Genomic DNA, 25,310 nt, shown 5'->3' with positions numbered 1-25,310 from the left:
CCTGTGATCACAACTGGATGGCAGCTGTGCTGGCTGGAAGGATCCAGCCCCAGGTAGTGCTGTGGAGAGGAGTCCTTGTTCTCTGATGCTGCTTGGCTGCTTCTGGTCCTCATCTAAGAGCTGGGTTGGGGGGATGGAGGAGCAAGCAGCAGATGGTGACACAAGCCATTGGCATTTGAGCACGTGGTAGGTGACATACACTTGGGATCCTGGCTTCAAGTTGGCACAGCTGATTTGCTTTGGTTGGTATCTGGTGTTCTTAAGTGCTTTTGGAAGGACAAGCAGGAGAGGAAAGGGGTGGTTTGATGTGAGAGTGGATCTGTAGCAGCAGGGGACATCACCCACAGCCGTGGGAGGCAGTGGAGACCTGTGTGTGGAGAAGCAGCATGGAAGGGCTAAGAGTAGGATGGTGTGTAAACATCTAAAAAGATACATGTCCAAATGGCCTCAACAGCCGTGAGGCTCACAGTGTGTCCATGCCCTGCTGTGTGGTGTGGGTGTGAGTGGTATCCTCACCACAGATTTTTGCAGGGGCCAGCGCTGAAGCAGGCTGAGGGATGCTTTGGGTTCCTGTTTTCAAGTCACACGTTGTGTCAAGGCAGAGGGTGAACTCTGCTGCTGCTGAAAGCTGGTCTTGTCCTGTTGGGATCAGTGGAGTTGTTCCAGGTTCCAGCAGCAAAGGAGCTTGCCTAAAGGTAACTTCAGTACAAATCCCAAATAACCTTTCATGGTTGCATGGAGGGATCACAGGGCTGGATCTCTGTTCCAACCAAGGCCTGATTATCCTCTTTCCTACACTCATGAAACTCTACGGACTTCAGCAGAGCCATTCCTGGAGCTCCTGTGTGAGACTGAAAGGAGATTAAGTGCCCAGCAGTGCCTCCTATTTCTCCTGTGTCTTGCACCTTTGTTAAGACCTTGCATTTCAAACCATTTTAGCCGGTGGGAGGCAAATCAAAGCTGTTAGGTTTTAGCTGGTGACAATGGTGGGGTGCTGCGTGGTGTGCCCAGCCCCTTGCTTTTGTGCTGTGTTGGCTCAGCGGTGATTCTTGCCTTTATTTCATTTGCTTCTGCATCTGCATTTGTAACCTTTTTTTTTTCCCCTTTCTTTTTCAAGTTAAGGTTCTGACTGGCGACTCATTACCAGTAAATAGGCAAAAGGATATTGGCTTTACACCTACTAATTTGGGGGTGCTAACAAGCAACTGTAAGAGCTGTATAGCAGTCACTGGGTAAATTGTTCCACCTGGGAGGACTGGAGGAGGAGGAGGAGGGGAGACAAAAAGCATTACAAAGAGCTGCACTTTTGTTTGTAACTACTATCCTGGGGTTGTTCTTGCAACCATAATGAGTTTGGGTGAACTCTTGATGGTCATCACTGCTGTAACCTGTTTTGAGCTTCCCCAGGATTTTTTAGCACTGGAACTATTAGACCTGTGTGGGCATGAGAAGCTGAGGTCCTATTTAGCAGATGCTAAATATGTTTGCTGAGAAATGAGATGCCCTTTAGGGTGGGTGGTGGAACAAACCCTTCCTCCCATGGAGTATGTGAGCGCAGGGCTGGGAGTGAGTCAGGATGTGTGGTGCTGTGAGAGTGCTGTGCTGAGAAGGGCAGTTAGAGACACATGGCAGCTTTGATGTAGTTGGTACAAGTACAGCAGCAAACATGAGCAGTGTGGGATGCCCATTAGGTGAATGTGCATCAATATCTGTCTGAGAGCTGTGGCTACAGGGATGGCTCATGGTGGTGGGCAGCTCACTCCTGCTGAGGTCTGTTGTCAGTTTTGTTGGGGCCTGAGTTAGCTGCAGATGTGTCTGCCCCTCTCCAGCCACATCTGATGCAGTGACCATGTGCCCTTAGGTGTGCTTGAATCAAGATGTAGGTGTCAGCTTTTGCAGGAAGAGCAAACTGTTGCAGGAGAGCTAGAGCACGGCTAAGAGCAATGGTCTCTCCAGCTCTGCTGGTCCAGCTCTGAGCAGAGAGCTGAGCTGGATGACCTCTGGAAAGCTTTCCCAGCCTAAATTATTTTGTGTTTTGATGAGTGTCTTTCAACACTGATTGTCAGAACAGAACTGTTATATAAAGCCACCAATGATCTGTTGCTTTGCAGGCAGCAGGATTACCCTTTGGATGCATTCAGTGGGACCCTTAGGAAGTGTCTTTTTGTGATTTGTCCCTCCCTTTTCTCCTTGTGATTTCTGTATTGAGGTTTTAAAGAACTTCTATTATTTGAAAGATTGGATATAGGCAAAGTTTTCCGTTCTACTGCTTTGGTTTTTCCATCCTTTCCCTCATCTTGGAGTGACCTACTTATATCTCTAAGGACGATACCATCTGCACAAGAGCGTATCAACTGTAGTTCCTCCTCAAAAATGTGTGCTGTGGAGTGGAGAGGCATGCTTAGTACCAGTGCAATAACCAAGTGTCACCTCTACTCCTTTCTGGACCCAAATCTGGTTTACTGCATACTTTGAATGGAAGGACTGAGTGCCTAGTCCTTGTGTCAGGCTCCCTTTCACCCACTCTCACGCTGTGGCTGTGACTTCCAGCCTCCTCCTTTTTCAGTGCCTGACCTGGCTGCAGCCAACATCTATCTCTCAGCAGGAGGAATCTGAGGAAAACACAGCAAACTTCAGCTCCTGAGGCTAAATTGTTGTGCTCTGTAACAGCAGTGTTGAACTAATTGACAACCAGCTTTAAACGTACCCTGATCAAGCAAATACATTGATTTATTTTTTCCTCTCTTCCCAAGTGTTAAGCAGCCTCCAGCTTGGTTTCTTCCCCAGGAACTGGATAACTCATCTATTGTGCAGTAAAACTGATGGGTGGTTTTGCCCTCTATACAATCCTTTCAGTATGCTGAGGGAGGAAGGAGTTTCTGACACTCATATGAATGTTTGACCGCTTAAAAAAAAAAGCAAAACAACAACAACAAAAAAGCCCAACCCATAACCACACACAGCAACAAAAAGGTGATCCATTTTCTCTGGATGTCTTTGAAAGAAGCTTAGTTTAGAGACAGGCTGGAGAGAAAGGCTATTGATTTTGTTTGACCTCCAAACAGACTGTGGTCAGTATATTTTCCCCGTTGGAAGCTGTTCAGGGCTCTGAATTTCCATGTCAGCATTTGTGTTCTCGAGTGCACTGGAGCTTTTGCTGCTTCTTCAATAAATAGCAAGCTGTAGGGAAAGGTAATGCTGGTATGTATGTATGTGTTTCCCTCTGGATCTACCCTTCTTTTCTTTTTCTTTCTTATATAACTCAGTTGTGTTGCTGATTAAGCATTTACAAGTCATTTTTCACTGAACATCATACAGGTTACTGGTTTAAGATGGGACTACAAGCAACAGTTTTGTAACCCCTGTCTTACTTTTCCCTATGCTGAGCCAGATCTTTTCCCAGCCTGCAGCAGCATACCTGGCATGAGGAGACCGAGACCTACCTGTAGACAGTAACAAACCCTCTAAAAAAACACCATCCTCTTCTACCCTGATTGTTCTCAACCTTTCCATAGGGAAAACCTCTGTTCTGTTTGGTGACTCCCATAGTACTGGGAACGCTCTGCTCCCTGCAGGTTTGCCTGGCTTTGTAGATGTTCTTGTAAAATGGCTTATGCCAACTGAAGTGCCCTTTCTCTGTCAATCTCCTAGCAAAGGGTGACTTCAAGGGATGGAAATACCTGTAGGATATGTTGATTGTCAGGTTTCTAAATGAGCTTCTCGGGGCTCCTTTGAGCACCTCTCTCCAGGCCGAGGTGTTGACTGCGTTATCTCCTCCTGATTTAACAATAATGCTTCACACAGGGTGTTTTTGGTTTGGATGCTTCTGCCTGCTTTGGGGCAAATTCCACACAGCCAGTTTGCCGCTGTTGGCACATCAAAGAGCAGCCTGATAAACTCGCCATGGTATAATCCCGTTGTAGGCAGAGGGTTGCTGATGTTAGATACCACTTGCTGAGCTGCCCTGTTGGCTCTGACAGCAAAAGCTTCATTTCTAACCCACTTGGACAGACATTCCTCTTGATCCTAATGCTGACCTTCTCTTTAGAGAAAAAGGTTGTTCTTCATCACCACTGCCAGCCTCATGTTTGCTTCTAGCTGTGTTTTGGGCCAGGGTGGATGCACGAGGGCCTGTAGCATGTATGTTCTGCTGACAATTATACAGCAGCAGTTTCTAACCTAAGTGCTTAATTTCCCAGAGAGAAATAGCCCACTGCATCCCTGAAAAATAATGAATGTTGGAAGATGTATTTGCAGAGCTTTTGCCAAGTTAAGCAAAGAGGTTGCAGTCTTTGTTGCATGTGTAACTGCAGTGACTTTAAGGGGTTGCCAGAACCTTTTCTTTCTGTCTTTAGCACAAATCTCCCCTCTCCCTGCATCTGCATATTCAATTAAATTAACCCTTTTCAAATGGCTCAGCAATCACCTCTGAGAGTGGTGAGAAAGAGAGACCTGTAGCTGTTAAATCTCTGCACAAGCCTGAAGGCAAGGAGCTTGCGGAGGGAGATTGTGGGAGGAGATGCAGGCAGGTTGTGAGCCCAGCACTCTTCACCCTGTGTGTCCCCACAGCTGGAGCTGCTGGAGGTGAAATCCAGAGGTGGATCCACACTGGGTGCTTGCACCTACCCTGGCTCCTGGTACTGCTAATTATCCCTCAGGTCCAGTTTCCATGGCCTTCAGTAGAAGAGGGTGTTGCAGAGGGGCTGCCATGCTGTCTGGGATGATTTGGTTAATCATTGTTACTAATACAGCAATAATGTTCATCAGCCTGCTACTTGTCTTGGGAGTAAGTAGTCCTGAGCTTGCAGACTGAGCACAGACTGACCTATTTAGGTATTACCCACCTCAAGGTTACCATAAAGCTTTGTTAAGTAACAAGTGGCAAGTTTTGCCAGAGCAGGTGATGTGCCAGTAAAACATGTCACTAGAAACATAGGTAAGGACTGGGATAGCAGCAGTGCTAAATGTTGCCCTGACTTGCAAAGGTGCTCTCCAGTACATTGTGCGGGTAGATCGGGAATGTGACAGTTTCTTATTAATGATCTAAATCAAAAGACTAAGCAGGAAAAGCAAAGGTGTCCTTGTGTTTTAAGTGCCTGTAATCTGTCTCTAAGAGCTGGGTACCAAAATATCCCTTTGATTCTGAAAGGTAATTGTACCTCTTAATTAGCTGGAGAAGAGAAATAAAAACCCAACCAACCAACCCACCAAAACTCCACAGCCTGAGATCTTGCTATATAAATTATAATTAACCCCTTGGCACTGGAAGTTGATATTTCCTGCCCCCGAGCACAAATGCAAAACGCATTAGCAGCACTTAACGTCAGGCACTCTCGCCCACCACAGCCGAGGGGTCAGCTCGCTACCCCATAAATACTGCTGTGCTCCCAAGCCTGCTGCAGAAATGGCAGGGAAGCCACAGAGATCCGACGGGAAGCACTACAATACATCATCTGAGGATGCCTGACCTGCTGTTTTGTTGTTTGGTTGGGTTTTTTTTTCCCCTCCCTAGAGCTGCAAATGCCCCAGCAGGAAAGACAACACAAAACCAAAAAGCAAAGCCCAGAGGCTGGCCAGGAGCAGGGAGCAGGGAGAGGTTTTGTTCCCCCTGACATGGCTGGTTGCTCCTCCGTGAGAATGGCTCTCGGAGCTCCCTCCTCAAGCACCTCCCAAGAAATAATTGTCTGGTGCCAGACACACTTGGCTGTGCCTGTTGTATGCAGAGCGGGCCAGCCCGGGGCCGACGGCCACCCACTGCTGTCATTCACCAGCATCCTGCTTTTTTGTCTCCTTTTCATTCCTGCCCCGTTGGGGGATGAGCTTTAACTCTTCACACCGGAGGTGGACCTGTGGTGAAGCACCAGGTCGGGCAGCTGGAGGCAGGGAGGAGGGCAGCGTGGCCCTTGCTGCGGGAGGCTGGCCTCAGCCTGCCTGCACCTGCGGCTCTCCCTTCCTGCTTCCCTCATCTGCAAATGGTCTTTGCTCACTTCATGACCTCAGTGAAGGGCCAGGCCTGGTAGACACCTGGGTTTAGGGAAAGCTGACTGCTTTCCCCACCAGCAGCTTGCACAGAAGTTCCTTAGTCCAAGTAAAGTGGTTCGTTTGCTCCTTTGGGGTCCTGGATGGAGATGGGTCAGCCCTGGGGTGGCTGCGACTCTGTGCTGAGCTATAAAGACACCTCATAGATAAAGTGGTGTTTGCCAAAGGCTGTCTGTTGCCCCACAGGTTGTGTGGTGTGTCCTCAGGCTCCTCTGTGCCCGTGACTCTGTTGATGAGGAGTGTTGTGGGCATGGGCAGCTCCTCCTGTAGCGGCTGTGGTCAGCAGAGCTCAGCTGGTGACAAAGCCACTTTGTCCTCCCGTGGCAAAAGTGAGGGGACAGCCCTGCTCCTCGGGCATGGCACAGAGATGTTGCTGTCAGGACTGCCTGTACGTATTTCAAGTCTTTTATATGTAAATAGCAGCAGGGAATTTCCTTCTCCTGTCTGCTCCAAAGATTGTTGTGGGAGATAAAATAAGAGTAACGAGATGTCCTGGTAGGGAGCAGTGACATGCTCACTGGCATGGGGTAGTGTGTGCTGGGAGGAGAGTCTGACCTTTGGGTTTTGACCTTTGTCTATATGTCCAAAGATTTTTTAAGTGAATTATGTGCTGATTAAAGAGCTGGCCAAAGAGCCTTCCAAGCTACATGAGCTCTGTCTAAAAGAGACCTGTTAGGCTGGGTACTGATTAGACGATGGCCACCACCTCAAGGGACCAACCATCCCCTGTGCAGGTCCCCAGGGCCACCACCTCCAGGGTGGGGAGAGGAGGGAAGGATGCTGCTAGAGCGCAGAGGAGAGGAAAGGGCTGAGAAACTTTTGGATGGAAACATGGGGTTGAGTCTGGGCTTTATCTAGATAAACTGGGATAAGTAACAAATAATATCATATGGATTTTACACTGTTAATGCAGATTCTTTAAACCCAGAACACCCCCAAAAGATTTTAGAGATATTGCCTCTTTCCTTTGCTGTGCTTGTTTATAACAGCACAGATGAGGACTGGCTTAGTTCTGTACTTGATTTACTTTTATATTGAGATTTAACATGGGATCTCCTTTTCTTAATCCAAACACGTCTGGTTTGGATGCAGAGTTATATTTGAGATTTTTAAAGTACCTTTATTAAAACATAAAACTAATTTTACAGTTCTGACAGGTCTTATTTAAATACCCAGTGCCAGATGCTGTTTGTCCCAAATGGCTCCAGGTAAAAAGAGGGAAAAAAAAAAAAAAGAGGCTTTTAAACCTTCTCATGCAATTAAAATGCAGTAAAAGGCAAGTAAATAGTCTTACCCATGCTGTGGACTGGGGGTAACAGTGTAAGAAAAGCACCGTGATGAATGTGTTTCCGAAAAGAAATATATGAAACCCAAAGATACTGAAGGCAGAGTTCATGGGATATCTCTTCTCTTTTTTGGGGGGTGTTATTTCTGTTGCTGCTGCTCTGAGAATAGTTGGAAGAGTTGTACTATGTCTATGTTGTACTATGATGGGGAGAGGCCTCATCAAAGGGACTGATGCAGAGGACTCTCCTCCAAGGTGCTTCACCCAAGGGACTCTTTTTGATTCTAGGGGATATGTCCCCTCAGTTGCTGTAGAAGATCAGTTCTTGTCCACCTCCTTGCCTCAGAATAGTCACACTCTCACATTCTTATCTAAGAGTGACAAATTTCTGTACTTCATCTGATAATATATTTGTCAAAAGGGAGCTTCAGCAACACAGGCATTAAAATGTCAGATATCTTTGGAGTTGTGTTTGTGTCTGTAAGAGCAAGCACTATCTAAAGTCTTAAAACTTAGAGGAATTTTCCTCATGCACCAGAACTCTTTTTTTTCTGGTAGGTTGCACTTCTGCCTCTGCTCCTCTGGGTTCCAGAGCCACAAGAATCTCGTTGAAAATACCAGAGCATCCTGCAACTTTATTTTCAGCATATTTTTTTTTGCTTGCTGGATGAAAAGAAAGTTACAATGAGCCCCTTTGAGAAAATGTGTGAGTCTGCTTATATTCTTCTCCAGAAAATTTGTTGTCATCATTTCAACTTTTACTGGCACAGAATAAGAAACCTGCTCAGTAGAACTTCACATCTTTGTATTATCAGGGATGGATGATAACCTTAAATCAACTGAGGCTGCAAATGCTTTATGCATTTCTCCTGATTCACCACATTTTGGAGCACTCACAAGTAACAGCAGTGGAACCTGGATGGACTAACTTTTGGAGCATATGAAACCATCACAGTGTTGGCATAAGGGAGAGATTTATGTGTTTGGGACTCCTTGGTAAGAGGATATGGTGGTGCTAACATCACACCTACTTCATTGCTGAGGATGTGCAGCCAACCACCAGGTTGCCCAAGAGTGGTGGGCGAGTGCTTCAGTGTAAATGTGGTCTGTCCTACGCTTCTGGCCACGAAGAAAGCAGCTTTGGAGAAGCAAGAGTACATGGGGTTCCCATAGTTGTCATTCTCCTCTTATTGTTATTTTTGTGTACATCAGTATTTTTATTGGGTTCAGCTGAGAGTGGGAACGAGAGTCAAAATAACTTGAGCAGGGTTTGTTCTTGTGGTAATTCTAACCCTCTGTGGGACAGGAAAGGTTCATGCTATTTCCAGACCCAAGAGACTCCAGTGCTTTGGATGCGTTTCAGCCAGGCACTCGGGGCCAGCTTCTGAGGTCCTTGTCTGTTGAGCTTGACTGTGTCAGTAGGAGTTTATTCAAATGAGAATGATCAAAGACATCAGGGTTTGGCCCTTTATTTTTTCATTTTAGGTGCTTTTTCAAGCATAACAGAGCTTCTGAACTACTTTTTTCTTTTTTTTGAGGCTCATCCTTCACTAATTCCAGACTCGGAGCCTGGCAGCTTGTCAAGCACTTTTCCTGCCTCTGTAGAAATACTGTCCACTTGAGCTGTGTTTGGAGGCAGCAAGACACCCTGGTGAGATAGAGGAATTTCTGTGCTAACATTTTTAACGTTTCTCTTTTCCAGGCCCACTTCTTAGTCATTGCAAGTTTGCAGGTGGCAAAGTTCAGTGAAGAGTTTGTTCACCGCCGCTCCCTGCCCAGCCGCTTTTAAAACACACAACCTATCGCCTCCAGTTTTACTGAATCTTGTCTAAATAAGCTTATTCACCACCATTGAAGCAACTGCCAAAATATTTTTAGTGTCTCTTATGGTGAATTATGTAGAAAACATCTGCAAGAGGCCACTGGTTCATCCTGCTTTCTGAGCTCTACAAATGGGGGCGAGTGTGTCTGTGTAAGAATGACAGTGGTTTTACATGTTTTTCACATGGGTAAATGATGACCAGCCTCTGGGTAGTGCAGGCTTGGGCCAGTAATGTGGTACTTAGATTTTTCATGTTGTCCTCAGATGGTTTTCACAGAATCATGGCTTCAGGGGGTTGTTAGAATTTGATGTAAATTGAGCAGAGATTTTAAGACCTGCCTCAGTATTTATTCTGGTCTTATATCAGCTACACTATCAAACCATTTTCATATGTGTGGACTGATAAAGACCTCCAATTAGTGAATTTTCATTTAAGCTTCTCCTAAGGTGTGGTGAATAGAGCTACTTTATAAGGGCTGTGTATGGAAGCTTTGTCATCCTCCAGGAGCCTGAGCAGTCCTGAGGAGAGAGCTTTGCTTCAGAATCTCCCTTTTTGTCTGGATATTGCCATTCTGGCATAAACAAAACACCTCCTAGAGGATGGGGAGGCAGGCTGTCCCAGATATGGTCCCTGAGATGCTCAGGGAACACCAGCAGCTCAGCATAATTCCCTGGGCATGTTTTGTTAGCCACTGCTGAACTGGTAGTGGAGTTTTTTGGCTTGGCATCCCTACAGGTGAGACCACTGTAATAGTGTCACAGGCTTGAGTAGCAGAGGTTTCACTAGTGTGTGAGGGGTATTTTATTACCTGTTACCTCGGCCTGTGCACCTTGTGGGGTTAACTGCTGTGGCAGTGTGTCATGATTGCACATCTATCCTGGGCTGGGTACTCAAGCTGGTGTGGTTGGCAACAGCTGTGGCTATTTCCACGTGTCTTGGCATTGTGTCCTGCCCAGTGGGGACAGCTCAGCACCTTGGAAATGGGACAGGATGCCTTCTGAGTGCCAGGTGGTTGTTGGCAGATGAGTGTCTGAAAGCACCTCCTGGAGACTCAAGTTCTTACCAGCTTGTGCAAAGGTGAAACCCAGAGGAAAGAGTCCCAGAGTGCTCCAGAAAGGGAAATGGCCCTTGTTTCTCTCTTTAAAGTGCTGGGATCCTTCACTTTTCTCAACATCATCAAGCCCTTGGGGCAGTAGCAGGTAGACAGGGTGAGGAGACAGCCCTTGTGAGGGAAAGCTCACACCTCTGTGTCCAAAGCTGTGCTCCCAGAGTGTCCACCCGTGGGGCTGGTGGCAGAGGCGGGACCCTGAAGCCACACAGGGGTCTTTATCAGCACTGAGGGACTTCCGATGTGTGTGAAGTCCTTTGTGTGAAAGGATTTGCAGGATCAGGTTGCTGCAGTGTAAGTGCCTTTGAGGTCTTTGCTGCATTATAGATTTTCTTCTGATGTCTCCCATGCAAATATTTAACCTGTCTGGTTCCTGAGAGCTCCCGAGGCTGTTAGGCAGGTGACAGTTGTCTTTGCAGCCTTTTCTTTGTTCACACAGAGCCCTTGGTCTTTCTCCCACTCCTGCCCCAAAACTGGGCAGGGAGAAGTACCGTGGAGGACCTGGCACTTGCTGTATATTGGTGTGTTGATGCTCTGAGAGGTTTATATGCTACAAATTGTGCTTTTTTCCCCTAAGTGCATCAGCTGACCAAGTAAAAAAACACGATGTTAGAAGGAAATCCTCATTTAGAGGTTAAAAGCCTGAGGTAAGACTGGGTGTGATGCTCCTTGTGCAGTCCCCCTGCTCAAACACCAGGTAGTTCCCTTGCTTGTGCAAAATGATGGCTTAAAAAAGAAAACCGCTGGAGCCTGAATCTTGGAGCTGCCCTTACTCCTTCTCCCCACGACTATCCCTTTTAAGAATTTGACATACATATCCTATGCACGCTCAAGACAGACTCCATGAGCTAATTGCAGTGGTATGTGGGTCAGAGCTCTGCCCTCCTGAGCACCAGCCTTATTGATTTCAGTGGTTACTCCTCATTTTGCACCTGAATAATTGAGAAGAGAGCTGGGCAGTGTGGGTTATAACTATTTAAGATGGTACAGTTTGGAGTAATACAAAAGCGTGCAAACAAAATTGGAGGATGCAGCCTATATTCCCTCACTTGTTCACCGCCTGAGGGGTTTATTAGACCCTCCAGACTTTACCTAATTTTGGCATTGTTCCCTTGTCCTTACATCATGAATGTGAAGTGGAGACAGGGTCATTCTCTCCTATGTTGTGGCCGTGTAAGGGATTCACGGGTAGACCATGTTTGGACAGGTTTCAGCTATTTTAAGCACCCTTGGCCATGCTGAAGTTCACACTGGAAGATCTAGTCTTACCAGAGAAGAGTACCTTTTACTCTCCTATCAGATGTGATGTGTGCTGGGAAGTACAGAAATGGGCTTTGTCTCCATTCGACACTATTTTGGAAAGCTGCTCTCCATCACAGGCTCTGTGGTCCCAACCTCAGGGTATCTATACACCCTCTTCCTTAGCTGCAAATGGTTTCAAGTGCTGAGAATGGTTTCCCCAACTTTGCAATTGCATCAGAAAAAAAAGAGAAGTGCAGCAGAAGCAACAAAATCTCACTCCTCTTTGAGGAGGAGGAGGATGACTTTCTGCAGGAGCTCTGTTATAGCTGGCCTGCTTCAGGATGCCTGTGGACGGCAGAAGCAGCTGTAGTTTCTTTCTCTCTGTGGTTCATTTAGTAGGATTTTTACCTGAAAAAAAAAAAACCTCCGCCAAAAAGCAATGGTGAGTAGACTCGAAGAATCCAGTCCTTCTGCACCTTCCTTGTGTTTTCCCCTTTATCTGGAAGTGGCTGACACTGAGGATTTAGTGGTAGGTACATGTAAACCTCACACTTCTCAGGTGCCCTCTTTCCTTTCCCAATGCTTTTCTAGCTCCTGTCCTCCCACTCCAAGGATATATTTGAAAGATAATTTGGCATATTTTCTGCCACCTTCACCTCTCTCTCTGACTTCATGTTTTCTTAGCTGGAAGATAACTTTTCAACATATACATGTAATCCTTTTCACCTAGACACGTGAGGAATTCCAATCTCTTCCAGTGGGAGTTTTCAGGAAGGTTTAGGTTAAATGGGCCAATAAGGCAAGAGCATGTAGCAGAAGATCTCACCCTCTACAGACATCTTTTTTTTCTCTTTTTCTCCCCTGGAAAATGTATCAGAATATCTATCTGTCAAAGAATTTAAACAATAATGCCTGGTCTGAAGGCTGGGGTACAGGGCTTTGGAAAACAAAGATTCTAATCTCTCTATGACAAGTGGAGCTGGGAGTCAGGTGTCCTGACTGTGTGGAGACACTGCTGTGTCTTGCTGGCACTTATTTTACCTGAGTTCTCAATGGAAATTCTTTTGGATTTTCCCAGAAGCTTTCTTTGTGGCAACAGCATCTTTATCGTAGAGACAAGGCAATGAGGCAATTCCAGTTTGCATGACATTAAATCCTGTTGATAGTGACTGAGCTTTTCTCCTGGCATGTGTGAGTAAGGAGGGGAGACCTCAGCAGCTCCTCTGCTTCCCCAGAAACTCTTGTTGCAGTGTTCAGGTCTGGGATTCATCCCAACTGATGTTAGCTGGCTAGATGTGTTGTCCAAGGTCTCTGTCTGGGCTCCTGCAAGAATTTAAGGAGATGCCTGCTGTGAAAAGGAGACTCAGTTGTATGGGATGTCTTAGGCTAGAAGCCAAGTGGGTTATGAACCCAACCCTGAAACTGCACTGATATGTCTTGTAGGAAAGGACATCAAGGATCCCTAGAATTAAGAATGTTTCCAGCATCCTAATAGTCAGATCTTTGGGAAGTGGGTACCGAGGGGTGGCCTTAGCCTGTCTTTGGCAGCTGGAGTCACAGCAGGGAGCAGACAGCACCTGCTGAACCTCCTTCCTTCTGCTCCCCATTCCATTCCCTCCCAGTCCTGGGTGCAGGATGCTCTCTGGGGCTCACAGGCTTCCTCAGGGTGCTGGGGTGTGTGTGTTGGTGTATTTTCTGGTATGGGTTTCACACTGGATGCTTGCCCAACCACTGCTGCTCAGCCTGTGCTTGGCACGAGCCCGGGAGGGATCTCAGCACCGGCGTAACCTTTGCAGCCTGCAGGAAAGGTGACTTCCATTTAGTTCTAAATTATGACATTATTTTATTAGATCTTTAAACTTTATTTAAATTCTTTATTTAAGAAGGGGGAGGAAGGTATCATATTTTAATTAGTAGCTGTGTCAAAGGAGACCTAGATTAATTATTTGAAATCACTCCATCCAGATGGTTTGAATTTTCACAGCAGGGAACCGGCATCTTTTTAAGGTGATATTTTTCAAATTAAAATCAGCTTGGATATTACTCATGCTGGCTGCAGAGTGAGGGGGTGGGGAGGGCGAGCTGGCCTGCCCCGTGTCTGTCTGTCTGAGCGTGGGCTGCCCGTGGGGACCTGCGCCAGAGAGCTGCGGCTTTTGCCAACCCTCCGCTGGGACCGCAGCTCAAGGCCCTCACCTTGGAGTGTTTTATCAACCTTAGCTCCTCCTTTGGCTGGCCAAAAGCAGTGGCTGAGACTCAGTGTTATTCTCAGCAGCTTTAGTTGCAGCACTGAGACTGGAATGGATGGGGAATGCCTTGCAGCTTAGATGGGAGCTTGCTGTGTCCTGTTCTTGCCTGTGCATCAGCTTCGGAGGCCTCTCTTGACCCTTTTGTTGGATGGCCCCAGGTCTGTTTGTGTGCTGGGGTGGATTTGACATCATAGATCCATGGGACACTCTTTGGCACTCTGGGTGTTGGCCGTGACTCTTGGGTCAATCTTTAGGGCCTCTGGTGCTGGCTCCATAACCTCTCCTCATCTGCAGGCTGATGCTCTCCCCCTCTGAGGTTGATCATTAGTCCTCTGCTCACGTGAGGGGAAGAACTTTCACAGTCACCTCTTTCAAGCTACTTTGGCTATTCCCTTGTCTGTTAATGCTACATTGCATCTGAGCAGCTTCCCCAAATGCCTTGGAGCAATGAGCATTCACCAAGTTACATGCCATGCTGATGCCTCCCCTTGAAGACCCATCTTTGACCCTGTGCCATCCTCCCCCATCCTGGCCCGGCTCATCTTGATATCCTTACTATGATGGGATATTTCTGGTTCCTATGGCCCTTCCTCACTGATGTGGTTCGATGCCACCTTGGCAGATGTGGAGAGAAAGTCTAGAGCACCCAGCTGTCTCTTGCAAGCTGCTCTCCATAACAGATACCCAAAACCATGGTGCCTTTCTGAAAGACTTGGATAAATATCCATATTTAGGCATGATTTAAGCAATATTCTGCTGTAATCCAGGCATTATCCCACTTGCTGTCAGAAATAAGCGATTCTTTGCGTATCCCCTGAGACAAGAGCTTTAACCAATACACCTAAATAAATGTAAGCAGCCAGTAACTAGAAAACCCTGAACTTGCACATGTGACTGAGCTGCAAAGGGAAAACCCCGTTTAGGGCCCTTGTGAGTTAAAGGTCTGTGATATTTGCACTGCTGCAGAAGCCAAAAGCTGACTTTACAAGTGGGAAAAATATTAATGTGTTTAAATGAAACAAACTCTTATTTTGATCCCCATGGTAAATCCGTACAGTGAACATATTTGCTCTTGGAGGGTTTTAAAGTTTGAAATATGAATGCCAAAAAGAATGTGACTTTTTTTTGCAGCACAGATCAAACATTCTCCAGAGTTTGGCAAAAGCTCTGTTTCTATGGTAAGGCTGGGGGTCTTACAAGTGTGAGCATTTCCAGAGCAGGACCATGGGTCTGCACTTGCTGACACTTACACATTCTTGCATTGTGTTTTGACCACGTCTCCTTTCTCCCCCTCCGTATCGGAGATGGATCTGAACCAAAATGTCCAATCCTGCCTGTTCCTGCCTCTCCAGAGAAATTCCTGGAATCTGAACCTCGAGCATGACTGGAATTTGTGTTTAGATCAGAGACGGAATAAAGTGCTGAATTTTGGACATGTCTAGGTTTTTGAGACGATGATGGCACGTCACATGTCTGAGTGGCTGCTCAGCCACTTCTGCAAATACAATTGTGTCAGGGTGGGTGGTTTATGGAGATGCAGCAGAAATCTGTCCTCTACCATGGTTCCTGGCAATGTCACAAAGCAGCTCTGCCCTCTAATAAACGTGCAAGGCACTATGAGATTTTCTGTGTTCCTTGCATCTAGAGCAGGAGTCACGGACCTGGACTGCCAGAAGGCATTTAGTGACCTGGGAGCATATCTAGAAGCACAGAGAACATCTGCAAGGTGAATGTTCATCAGCCAGAGCAAGCAATGCTGAATTTCTCCGCTTCTAGCTGTTGTAGTGATCTTCAGGAGATCACTGACGTGTTTTGCATCACCAGCGTGTGGCTGGACCACTTCTGTGCAATGTGTTTGGGGCCTGCTGGCTGTGGGAAAAGCATTTTCATTCTTGTCATTCTAATCTTTTATCTTCATGAGATTAAAATCCATATTCTTACCCTCCAGGAACCCTCCTTTGTTGTGAAGGAATGCATCAGCGTTGAGCTCAATAGTGCTAATGGGGTGATGGGGTTGGTGGGAGCACCCATGTAGATGTGCATACTCTGTGCTAAACTCACATCTGGAGTATCTGCAGAGAAGTCGATGGAGACATGGTAGATCTTCACCTGGGACCAGTCCTGGAGCTCAGCCCCTGGGTGGTTCCTCAGGTTGTTCCCTTGCAGAGTATCCCAGCGTGGTGTGGTTCAGGTAGAGGCAATGGGATGATGCACTGATGAGCTTTGCGTGCTCTGATGTAGTGGGACCACGTTGGTAACTGCTTTTTTTTCCTTCTTCCTTTACAAGCCCAGCTTCTAGTGGAAACAGACACTTTTGGCAGTCAAGTCCGGATCAAAGGGAAGGAGACAGACTTCTACCTTTGTATGAACAGGAAAGGCAAGCTAGTGGGGAAGGTAAGTGTTTCCTATTGATTCATTTGTAACTTGAGTGTTACCTTTAGCAGGATCTGCAAGGCTGTAATGATGTGTTTGAGCTCTGCCTGTCAGCCCCAAATGAAATACAGGATGGGAGGGGATGTGGGGTTTGCAAGGCAGCCTGTGCCCTTCCCCAGTCCCCCCCTGCATTCATAAAACCAAGCTCTGCAGTCCACCCTGGGATTCTCTGAGGATGCTTCAGATGCGAGTGATTTCGCACTTTACAGTTTTGTCAATTGACCTTAGATGCCATCTTTCATCCCAGTGTTGTGACCACCTCCACAATAACTGGACCTTGTTGACACTTGTAAATACCTCAAAGGCAGGTGTTGAGAGAATGGGGCCAGTCTGTGTTCTGTGGTGCCCAGTGACAGGACATGGGGTAATGGGCACCAGCTGGAACACAGGAAGTTCCACTGGAATGGGAGGAGAAAGTCCTTTGGTGCTGAGGTGAGGGAGCCCTGGCACAGGTTGCCCAGGGAGGGTGTGGAGACTCCTTCTTGGGAGGTTTCCAAACCCATCTGGACATGTTCCTGTGCTCCCTGATCGAGGGGAACCTGCTTTAGCACGGGTTGGGCTGGAGGAGCTCTGGATGATCCTTCCAGCTCCCACCACTGTGATTCTTCATCATTTGATCTTTCTTTGGAGTGGAGCACTGTGCTGGGGAGGCTGGTTGGTGCTGGGGAGGCTGGTTGGTGCTGGGGAGGCTGGTTGGTGCTGGGGAGGCTGGTTGGTGCTGGGGAGGCTGGTTGGTGCTGGGGAGGGTAGGCAACATAAGGCTTCTTTCAGTTTGTATCCACGGGATGGTATGGCAGAGCTAATACTGGAATCTGAATGTCATACTGGGGCTGGGCCTCATGGTTCTAGCATTACAGGAATATTTTATTACTTTGGATCCCCACACAATGGAAGCATGTAACGAGTCACAGTATATTCACCCATCTAGCTTAACTTCTTTGCTGAAGTCATATTTTTTAATGTATTAACTTGTTTTTGTAACTTAGGCAGTTCTTCTGTACTGTTGGCGAACCTAGAAGCTTGCTAACCAGGCAAGAGCTGGTTCAAAGCTAAAATATCACCAAAAAAACCCCCAGAAAGAAGTAAAATAAAACATCTCAGCCCTCAAAGGCCCTCTCCTCCACTGCCTGCACTTTGCACCACCACGAATTAAGATCTGGCATCTTTGCAGCTGTGAAAAGGGGAAGCTGAGTTTTGAGTCAACACGGCAAAAGCCACATTCCCAAACAGAAACCAGAAACCAAATTGCTCTGATGAAACATTATTTACTTTTGTGGTCCCGAGAGTGACACTTGTGGGACAAGTGCCCTTCCCCTGAGGATTTCTCCTGCTGTTTTTGTTTCCCTCCCGAGCAGCGCAGATGCTGTTGTGCAGACTAAAGCCCAGCTGCTGGCTGTGGCAACCTGCACGAGCCGCTCTGGGGATGCCAACAGCATCCAGGATGCTGCACAAAATCAATGGAGACTTGGAAATTGGTGCTCTGGGAGGATCATCCCAAATCAGAGAGTTTTCTCTGCTTACTGTGCTTCTGTGGTGCAATGGCTGTTGTTTGATGGAGGATGGGGAAATGCAAACTTTAACCAGATTGAGGCATCTCCGAATATACATGGATGCTTTTGAATATTGCACTGGACACAAACTTAGCCTTTGATTTGGATTTTTTTTTGCCTTAATTTTCCATCCTTTAAATGTTGTAAGAGCATTTTTTTCCCCTGAAATGGGATGATTTTGTTAGTGTTTATGAGCTGCCGATACCACAGTGACAGAGACCTTAGAAGCATTCATATTAGGCTAAAACGAGTATGAAATCTTTAGTAGACTCTACCCCAGGGTGAATCAGCAGTCATAGATGGTGCAACCCACATCCTTTCCTGGTCTGAGTGTTCAGGAGCATCCTGGCAAATCATAGAATCATAGAATGGTAGGGATTGGAAGGGACCTTTAGAGATCATCTAGTTCAACTCCCCTGCAGAAGCAAGTTCACCTAGATCAGGTTGCATAGGAACGTGTCTGGGCAGGTCTTGAAGACCTCCAAGGAAGGAGCCTCCACAACCCCTCTGGGCAGCCTGTGCCAGGGCTCCCTCACCTCACAGTGAAATAGCTTTTTCTTATATTTAAGTGGAACTTTTTGTGTTCCAGCTTCATCCCATCACCCCTTGTCCTGTTGCTAGCTACTGTAGAAAAAATCGATGTCCCAGCCTCCTGACACCCACCCTTTAGATATTTGTAGATGTTAATAAGATCTCCCCTCAGTCTCCTCTTCTCCAGCCTAAACAGCCCCAGTTCCCGCAGCCTTTCCTTGTATGAGAGATGTCCCAGTCCCCTGATCATCTTGGTGACCCTGCACTGGGCTCTCTCCAGCACTTCCCTGTCCCTCTTGAGCTGAGGAGCCCAGAACTGGACACAAGACTCCAGATGAGGCCTCAGCAGGGCAGAGTAGAGGGGGAGAAGAATCTCCCTTGACCTGCTGGCCACACTCTTCTTGATGCGTCCAAAGCCAGGGGGATGATTTGAAAAGCATGTAGTGTATTTTGGCAACATTCATCTCTTGATTTATCCTGGAGGCAGGACACTTCTTTAGCTCGTCACCTTTCACCACAACGTAAAGCTTTGGGGCTTGATGTGCTTTTTGTAACATTAAATTGGCAAATGGTTGGGAGGGGGGAAAAAAAAAGGAAATAATTAAATAAAGCCATTCTTGTAAATCTGAGCCTTTCCCACCCCAGCCTGCTGCCAAGTTCACAAACCAGCCGACCCGAGCGGGAGGGGGTACAGAGCGGTGTTTGGAAGGAAAATGTTCCAGACGCATTGCCCATATTAACAGCTTCTCATGAGCAAAAGAGGAGAGAGGAAAAAAAAAAGAGGGAAAATAATAGCATGTCTTCTTGATACCAAAGAGTGTGGTTTTAATTAGTATCATAGTTTCAGCTCTTTTTGTGGCAAGAGTTTGAGGGAATGCTTTTTAGCTCGAATGCTCTAAACAGCTAGTAAACCCCAAGGAAAACACGAAGATAAAAGTTACGCCTGGGCTTATACAAATATTTAAGTTCAGTCTGGGGATGGAGGGGAATGAAACCCATAAACTGATTGTTTCACGGTCACCCCGGTATGTTCATTTGGCAAGAGAGGAGCCTTGGGACCAAACTGGGTCTTTTTCTCTGCTCATTTCCTATTGCCTTACACTGCATAATCCCTAACAATACCCACATATGCCATCTGGCTTTGTTCTCCTCCTCAGTCAGCAGTTTTGGATCCCCCTCCTCAGTTGAAAACCTGCTTTGAATTTAGTCCTTTTTGTTTCCCATAATCACCTACAAAGGGTATTACAGACTGGAGCAGGTTGTTGTTGTTCTCAGCTGGAACTGGTGATGAATGTAAGCGCTTCAGAGACAGGGCTCGCTCCTCACCTCAGAGCTGGTTGTGTTGCAGGCAAACAGACTAAGCCATAGGGCTGAGGAGAGCAGCCTTTGTGTCTTTTCATTTGTTCATCAGAAGTTGTACCTAGCCAGTACTTCTGAGTGGAGGCCATCTGATGGAGCTTTCTCAGGAGTCCCAAACCTCGTGTTTTCTCTCTTGCTCTATAGTTACTGTGTGTAACACGTCACGGCCAATGTTGGCCAAAGGGCTCAGAGGTGTTTTGGGCAGGCTTCTAACTTTATTTATTGTTACAGCATGCAACTGCTAAAGTCACCGACCCTCGACATGCAGCTTATGAAATTGGAGACAGGGCAGGTGTTGTACAGGGAGTCACTTTTATGTTAAAGGTGGCCAGCACTGTGGGAAAACAAACTGAATTCTGTTTCTTCATTGATTCTTGGTGTTATGTTGAAGAAGGACCAAGAAACATTTCATTTGACTTGTTTTCCTTCTGACAGATTGGGTTTTTTTGCCTGTGGGTTTTTGGTGCTTCTATATATACACCTGCAGAAGTTGTAGGTCCTGAGTTTTCTGATAGTGCTGAAGTTTTCTATGGACCACTGAACTTTATCGTAGGATCACAGAATGGTTTGGGTTGGAATGGACCTTTAAAGGTCATCTAGCACAACCCACCCACAATGAGCATCTTCAACTAGATCAGATTGCTCAGAGCTCTGTCTCCATGACCTTGAATGTCTCCAGGCATGGGACATCTACCACCTCTCTGGGCAATCTGTGCCAGTGTTTTGCCAGTGTTTCTCTTTTTCAGGCTTTATGGTGGAGTTATACTGCAAGGAGAGAGGTTAAAAATAACTCAGAAGAGGAATGCCAGGTGCTCTTCTGAACTTTTCTCTTTGTGTCTTTTAAAAAATATTATTCCTGTCTATTTATCTCAGGGTTCTTACAAACACAGGGCAGAAGGGGACTCTGAAAGGCTCAGTTCCTCTTCCCAGGAGAGTCACAATGTGACTTGTCCACTCGTAAGGAACATCTGACCGGTCACTTAGACCATGAGAACTCAGTATTTTCAATAATTCAGTGCTAGGGAAGAAGAGGAGCTAATGGTCTCATTGGAGGAGCTCTGAGTTTTTATCTGTGGTTCTCCTGGGGAGTTCTGCTGTAGTTTTCCCCTCTGCCTCAGCTTCTCTTATCTCATGCTTTGAGGTAAGGATGCCAATAAAGTGGGGACTTCATGTTTGCAGAAGGCTGTCAAAGGTAAGTCTTTTAAGTCCCCAGAGCAAGAAATAACAGCCTGGGGTGTGAGCAGGTGGCCATTGATTAGCTTGTCCACCTCTTTCTGCTCTTGCTGAGCCTGTCCTTACAGCAAATCTGTGCTGTTTAGCGTTGCAGGACACTGCAGAGGTTTCCTTTCCTTACCCTGTGCTAGTCCCCGTGTCAGGTGAGCATTTGCGAGTGGTCAGTGGTCTCTGTGAAGCTTTAACTGGATCTCTTGGCACTGCTACAAGATGACCAAAGCCCTGTCCCTTCCTTTAGGCACTGCTAGGGCTAGTGGCTGGTGCATGGTGATCAGAGCATCTCCTGATCCTGATCAATTTCCCATTGTTCTCTACCAAGCACCCATGGGATTATGCAGTGTGGTCAGCACTAGTGCTGAGGTTATAGTAGGTATCTGTAAGGAGAGTATTTTGCACTCCCAACTCTAAAGGAAGATGAGAGATCAGGCCTGTGTTTCTGTACTGACCAAGCACAGAGGAGAATGGACCTTGGCTTCTTGCAAGGCTGCCAAGTGGGAGGAGAGGCTGCTTATTGCAGACAGTGGCAAGAAGACATCAGTTTTCAGAGCAAGGTGCAGAAGCAGAGAAGCTAAGTAATGACTGGAAGGAATCCAGAAGATTTGAAAAGAATGGGGAAAGAGCTAAGGACATCTTTGATTTGATCCCATTCATGTTCTTGCATGACATTAGGTGGGTTGTGTCTTTTCCATCCTCTTTGGTTTCATTCTGAGAACAACTCTGGGTGCCTTAGATCACTGCTTGAGCTCTTCCAGGAAGAAGGAGTGGGTGGTGGGTGCTGAAGCCATCTCTTTGGGGTGTGATGGGACCCAGAGTGCAGGTGGAGTCAGGGCAGCGTGATGACTGTCAGTTGTGTGCTGTGCTCCTGTGTAATGCTGCTCCTCATACCACAGCTGCAATCTCAATACTGTGAGTCTGCAGGACCCACTGTGAACGAGGGTGTCTCCTTTTCCTGAGGTAGGATGTGGCTATGGAGAAAACTCCAGAAACAAGGGCAGAGTTAGAAAAGTAACAGATAGAACAGAGTCAATCACAGGTATCCCTGACACCTTTCCAGAAAATCAGAGCAGTAAAGTCATATCCCAAGAAGTCCCTTCTCATTACATCAGTTCACCTCCTTCTAAGAATTCAAGGCTGAGAGCATATGATGTTATAAAACAGATGATTTTCCACCCATGATGATGAGTGGAAAACCCACTTGATGATTTGCACCATCTTTCTTTGGCTTTTCTTTTAAACACACACGAATCTCTATAAGTATGCCTGCATTGTCTTTTGCAAAAGCATCATAGACATACATTAGTTTTGAAAAAGCATTTAAAATCAACTTGGTTTTATTTCTCTATTCTCTGGGCTTAAAGTGAACAGTGGGAATAAGCTGTTCAGTGGAAGGTAAGAGCTCCCCTGGTTGGTTGGGGTGGCTGAGACATGGCTTTGGATGGATGACTGGTGACTCGGTTGCTTTTTGAGGAAGAGCTTTGCTGATGCCACATCTGTGGTGGTGCTCACAAAGCACAGATGAGCAGGGCTGAGCTTGTGCCCTCAAGCTTGGACCATGTCCTGAAGAAAAGATGTGCCAGCCAAAGTGTGGTTGTGCCAAGGGCATGGCTTCTGTGCCAGGGACTGGAGGTGGTTCTTCTGGACAACACCACCTCTCCCCACCACTGACCAGCACTGCTGTGCTGATGACACTTACAGCATAGACCTGCCTCTCAGATGTAAGATTTTTTTCTGGTGTGATAACTGCTTTCCAGGCCAATATATTTCTTAATGTTACCAGAAAGTTGCTAATACCATATGGCAAGGCTCTCTGTATTTTTGCAGGACAACAAACAAATTGTTGCTAGATGCCAGACTGCTCTGGCAGAGCTTTATCACTGATGCCTGCCAGCAGTAGCCTTTAGGGGATAGTAATAATTTGGGGTTGTTTACATTACAGCTTTAAAATAGGGGTTTTCTTGAAGCATGTGTGTGTTTAGTCAGGAAAGTTGGCTAAAAAACCCTCTGACAGCAACAAAAAAGTGAAGGCGCTTGCTATGGCCTCAAGCATGTGGTCTTGGCCCTCTCTATACCTCTGGTCTTAGAGCAGGAGTGTGTTGTGTTGCAGGAGCTCCAGGTGGTTCAGTGAGAGCCAACCTTTTCAGGACAAGGAGACTTAACCTGCGTAGGAGGCACCAGATGGGTTCTCCAAAGTCCTATCAATGTACCTGGACCAGCTTTTTCATCAGTTGACTTTGGTTGAGGCTGAGGTTGAAAAAGATACCATTGCTTGAAAAAGATACCATTGAAACACCAATGATGGGAAACCAGACCTAAGGCCAAGCATCTATGTTAGCTTCAGAGGAGGAGACTCAGGGGTGAGCTCTGAGATTGATACCTTTTGTGTTGCTCCAGTCCTGCATGGCATTTGGGTGCAAGTCTTCCCAGTGCCTGCCAGTGCCAGGGTCTGTGCCAACAGCCAAATGTGCTGCAAAGATGTTGGGAGGTGCACGATGGGGCACTCACGGGTTTGCAGTTTGAAACCCTGATGCAGTAGATGAGGTGTTTGCACTCCTTCAGCTTGTGTATTTAAAACCACGCCTAACTGCATCTTGGATGTGGGGCAGAACTCTGAGTTTCACAGGGGTTTGATGCTTATCCAGAATTTTTCCCAGAGTTGCACAGTATTTGGGTTGCTTGAAAGGGGCTTGTAAAACCTAACAATCTCTGGGGCTGAATGCTGAATTTGCAACAAAAACACGACCAGAATTAGTGGGGTGTCGGGTTGAAGAGCGTGTGTTTTGTGGATCTCTCTGACATGTTCAGCCATAAACTGTTCTGACTTGGCATCTCCTGTGAAAGCAAAACTTGACATGGCTTTTGCTGGATCTCACTCAGATCTCATTTTGAACTGCATTCTGGTTCTTCATATAGAGTGGGATTGGTCCTTTTTTAAAGCCAACTGTTCCCAGACTTTTGCTCCCCTGTGAGTTCGTTTTAGTTGAAGTCATCTAAATAAACGCCTTCAGTGGAACCTGGAGCCAAGCAGCCTTGAACCTTGTCATGCTTTGAACAGGGACCTCATCTGAAATCAGCCTCAACTGTCCAAAAATCTTAAATCAGGGCCTGCAGGATTGCAAAGGTCTTAAAAGCAATGAGATGATCAAACCAGTTTTCTTTTGGTTGAGCCATTAAGATCTTCTGCATTCACCCAACCAGGCATTTCCCTGCAACCAGTGGAAAAGGAGTTCAGTTATTATTCTGAAAACTTAAAAGCTGAGATTCCTATGAAATTAAAAGCTGAAGTGTAAGCTAAAATCAGCAATCAACCTTCTCCATTCTTAGCCTCTAAATATCATGAGGCTTTTGGTAGCACTGCAACCTTTCCCAGCTGCTCCTTTCCCATTGCTGGGTGACTTGAAACATCGCACTCAAACTTTTGTGGATGCTGGTGGGATTTGTTCCTTTGTTGCAGTTTCAAATCTTTACAGAGCTGGGAATGTGCCAGAAGAATGCCCCAAGGAGGTGTTGCTAGATGTTATGGTAGGGATGCTGTTGTCACGCAGTTTCAGGGTATGTGGACACAAGCATTTGTTGTGTTACTTCGTGAGAGGTGTAAGGAGCTGAGAGCTGGCCAGACCTCATCATGCATCTTGCCCAAGGAGTGCACCTCTGCCCTTCGTTGTGAAGCTGTAGGCTCACAGGGAGGAGGTGTTGCAGCCTGAGATGTGGATGGTTGTGCTGGGTTTGCACATCCAGCCAGCAGGAGCCCCACTGGAACAGCTCCTGGCCTCAAGCAGAGGCAGCCAAGTGTTACCCAGCTTTTCCAGGAATCCTCTCTCTGGATGGCACAACCATGTAACGATTCCCAAGAAACCATTTATGGTTGAGCACAGTGAAACTACTTTCCAGTGTTTATTGCCACTGAGGCTGCCTTGGCACAAAAGTGGATAGGCTCTGATGCTGCAGCAGTTCCTTCAAGGTGGTAGGAGCTTGTGCAAGCTCACTGGACCTTTTCAGCGTTAATATTTGCTATGAGCTTTGCCCTGGTTGTGTCTTTCAGATGATTTGCTTACAACAGTGTTTTGCGCAGAATTTTCTCTGGAGGAGGGAAGGCAGGGAGAAAAGGATATGAATGAAGGTAACGAACTTTGTGGAAGAAATTTAGCAGTTTTGTGGTGATGTGGGCTAGTAGGTGACTAACCTCAGTGTTGCAGGGAGGGTAGAGGTCGTTTTGAAGCTCTGTGTGCAGAAGAGAGAGAGCAGTTTGGTGGATGCTGTTGAACACTGAGCAGCTGCAAGGCTGGGGAAGGAGAGGATGGCGGTGGCTGGGGAATGCTGGCAGTGCTTGAGCTCACTTGGCACAAGAGATTGAAGAGATGGAAGAAAAATGCTTGTGTGGAGGACTCCTTTGCTTCACAAATGGTTAAAACTGCATCGATTCTTGATAGTCTGTGTGCACATAAGCTTGGATGGCAAAGCTCT

The 25,310-nt window shown here is 46.6% G+C and overlaps 1 protein-coding gene across 2 annotated transcripts in view; it reads left to right on the top strand.

The window, feature by feature from the left end:
* The window catches only part of FGF18 (fibroblast growth factor 18), a 70,874-nt gene that overhangs the window by 35,550 nt on the left and 10,014 nt on the right, over window positions 1–25,310 (top strand). For both annotated transcript variants that reach the window (XM_062002621.1, XM_062002620.1), the window contains exon 4: window positions 16,031–16,137. In XM_062002621.1, the coding sequence (XP_061858605.1) occupies window positions 16,031–16,137 (107 nt within the window). The remainder of the gene's footprint in view (window positions 1–16,030; window positions 16,138–25,310) is intronic.

This window comes from Colius striatus, chromosome 9 (assembly GCF_028858725.1).
Source record: "Colius striatus isolate bColStr4 chromosome 9, bColStr4.1.hap1, whole genome shotgun sequence".
In the NCBI taxonomy this organism is placed as follows: Eukaryota; Metazoa; Chordata; class Aves; order Coliiformes; family Coliidae; genus Colius; species Colius striatus.
This window is presented reverse-complemented; position numbering and strand designations above follow the sequence as displayed.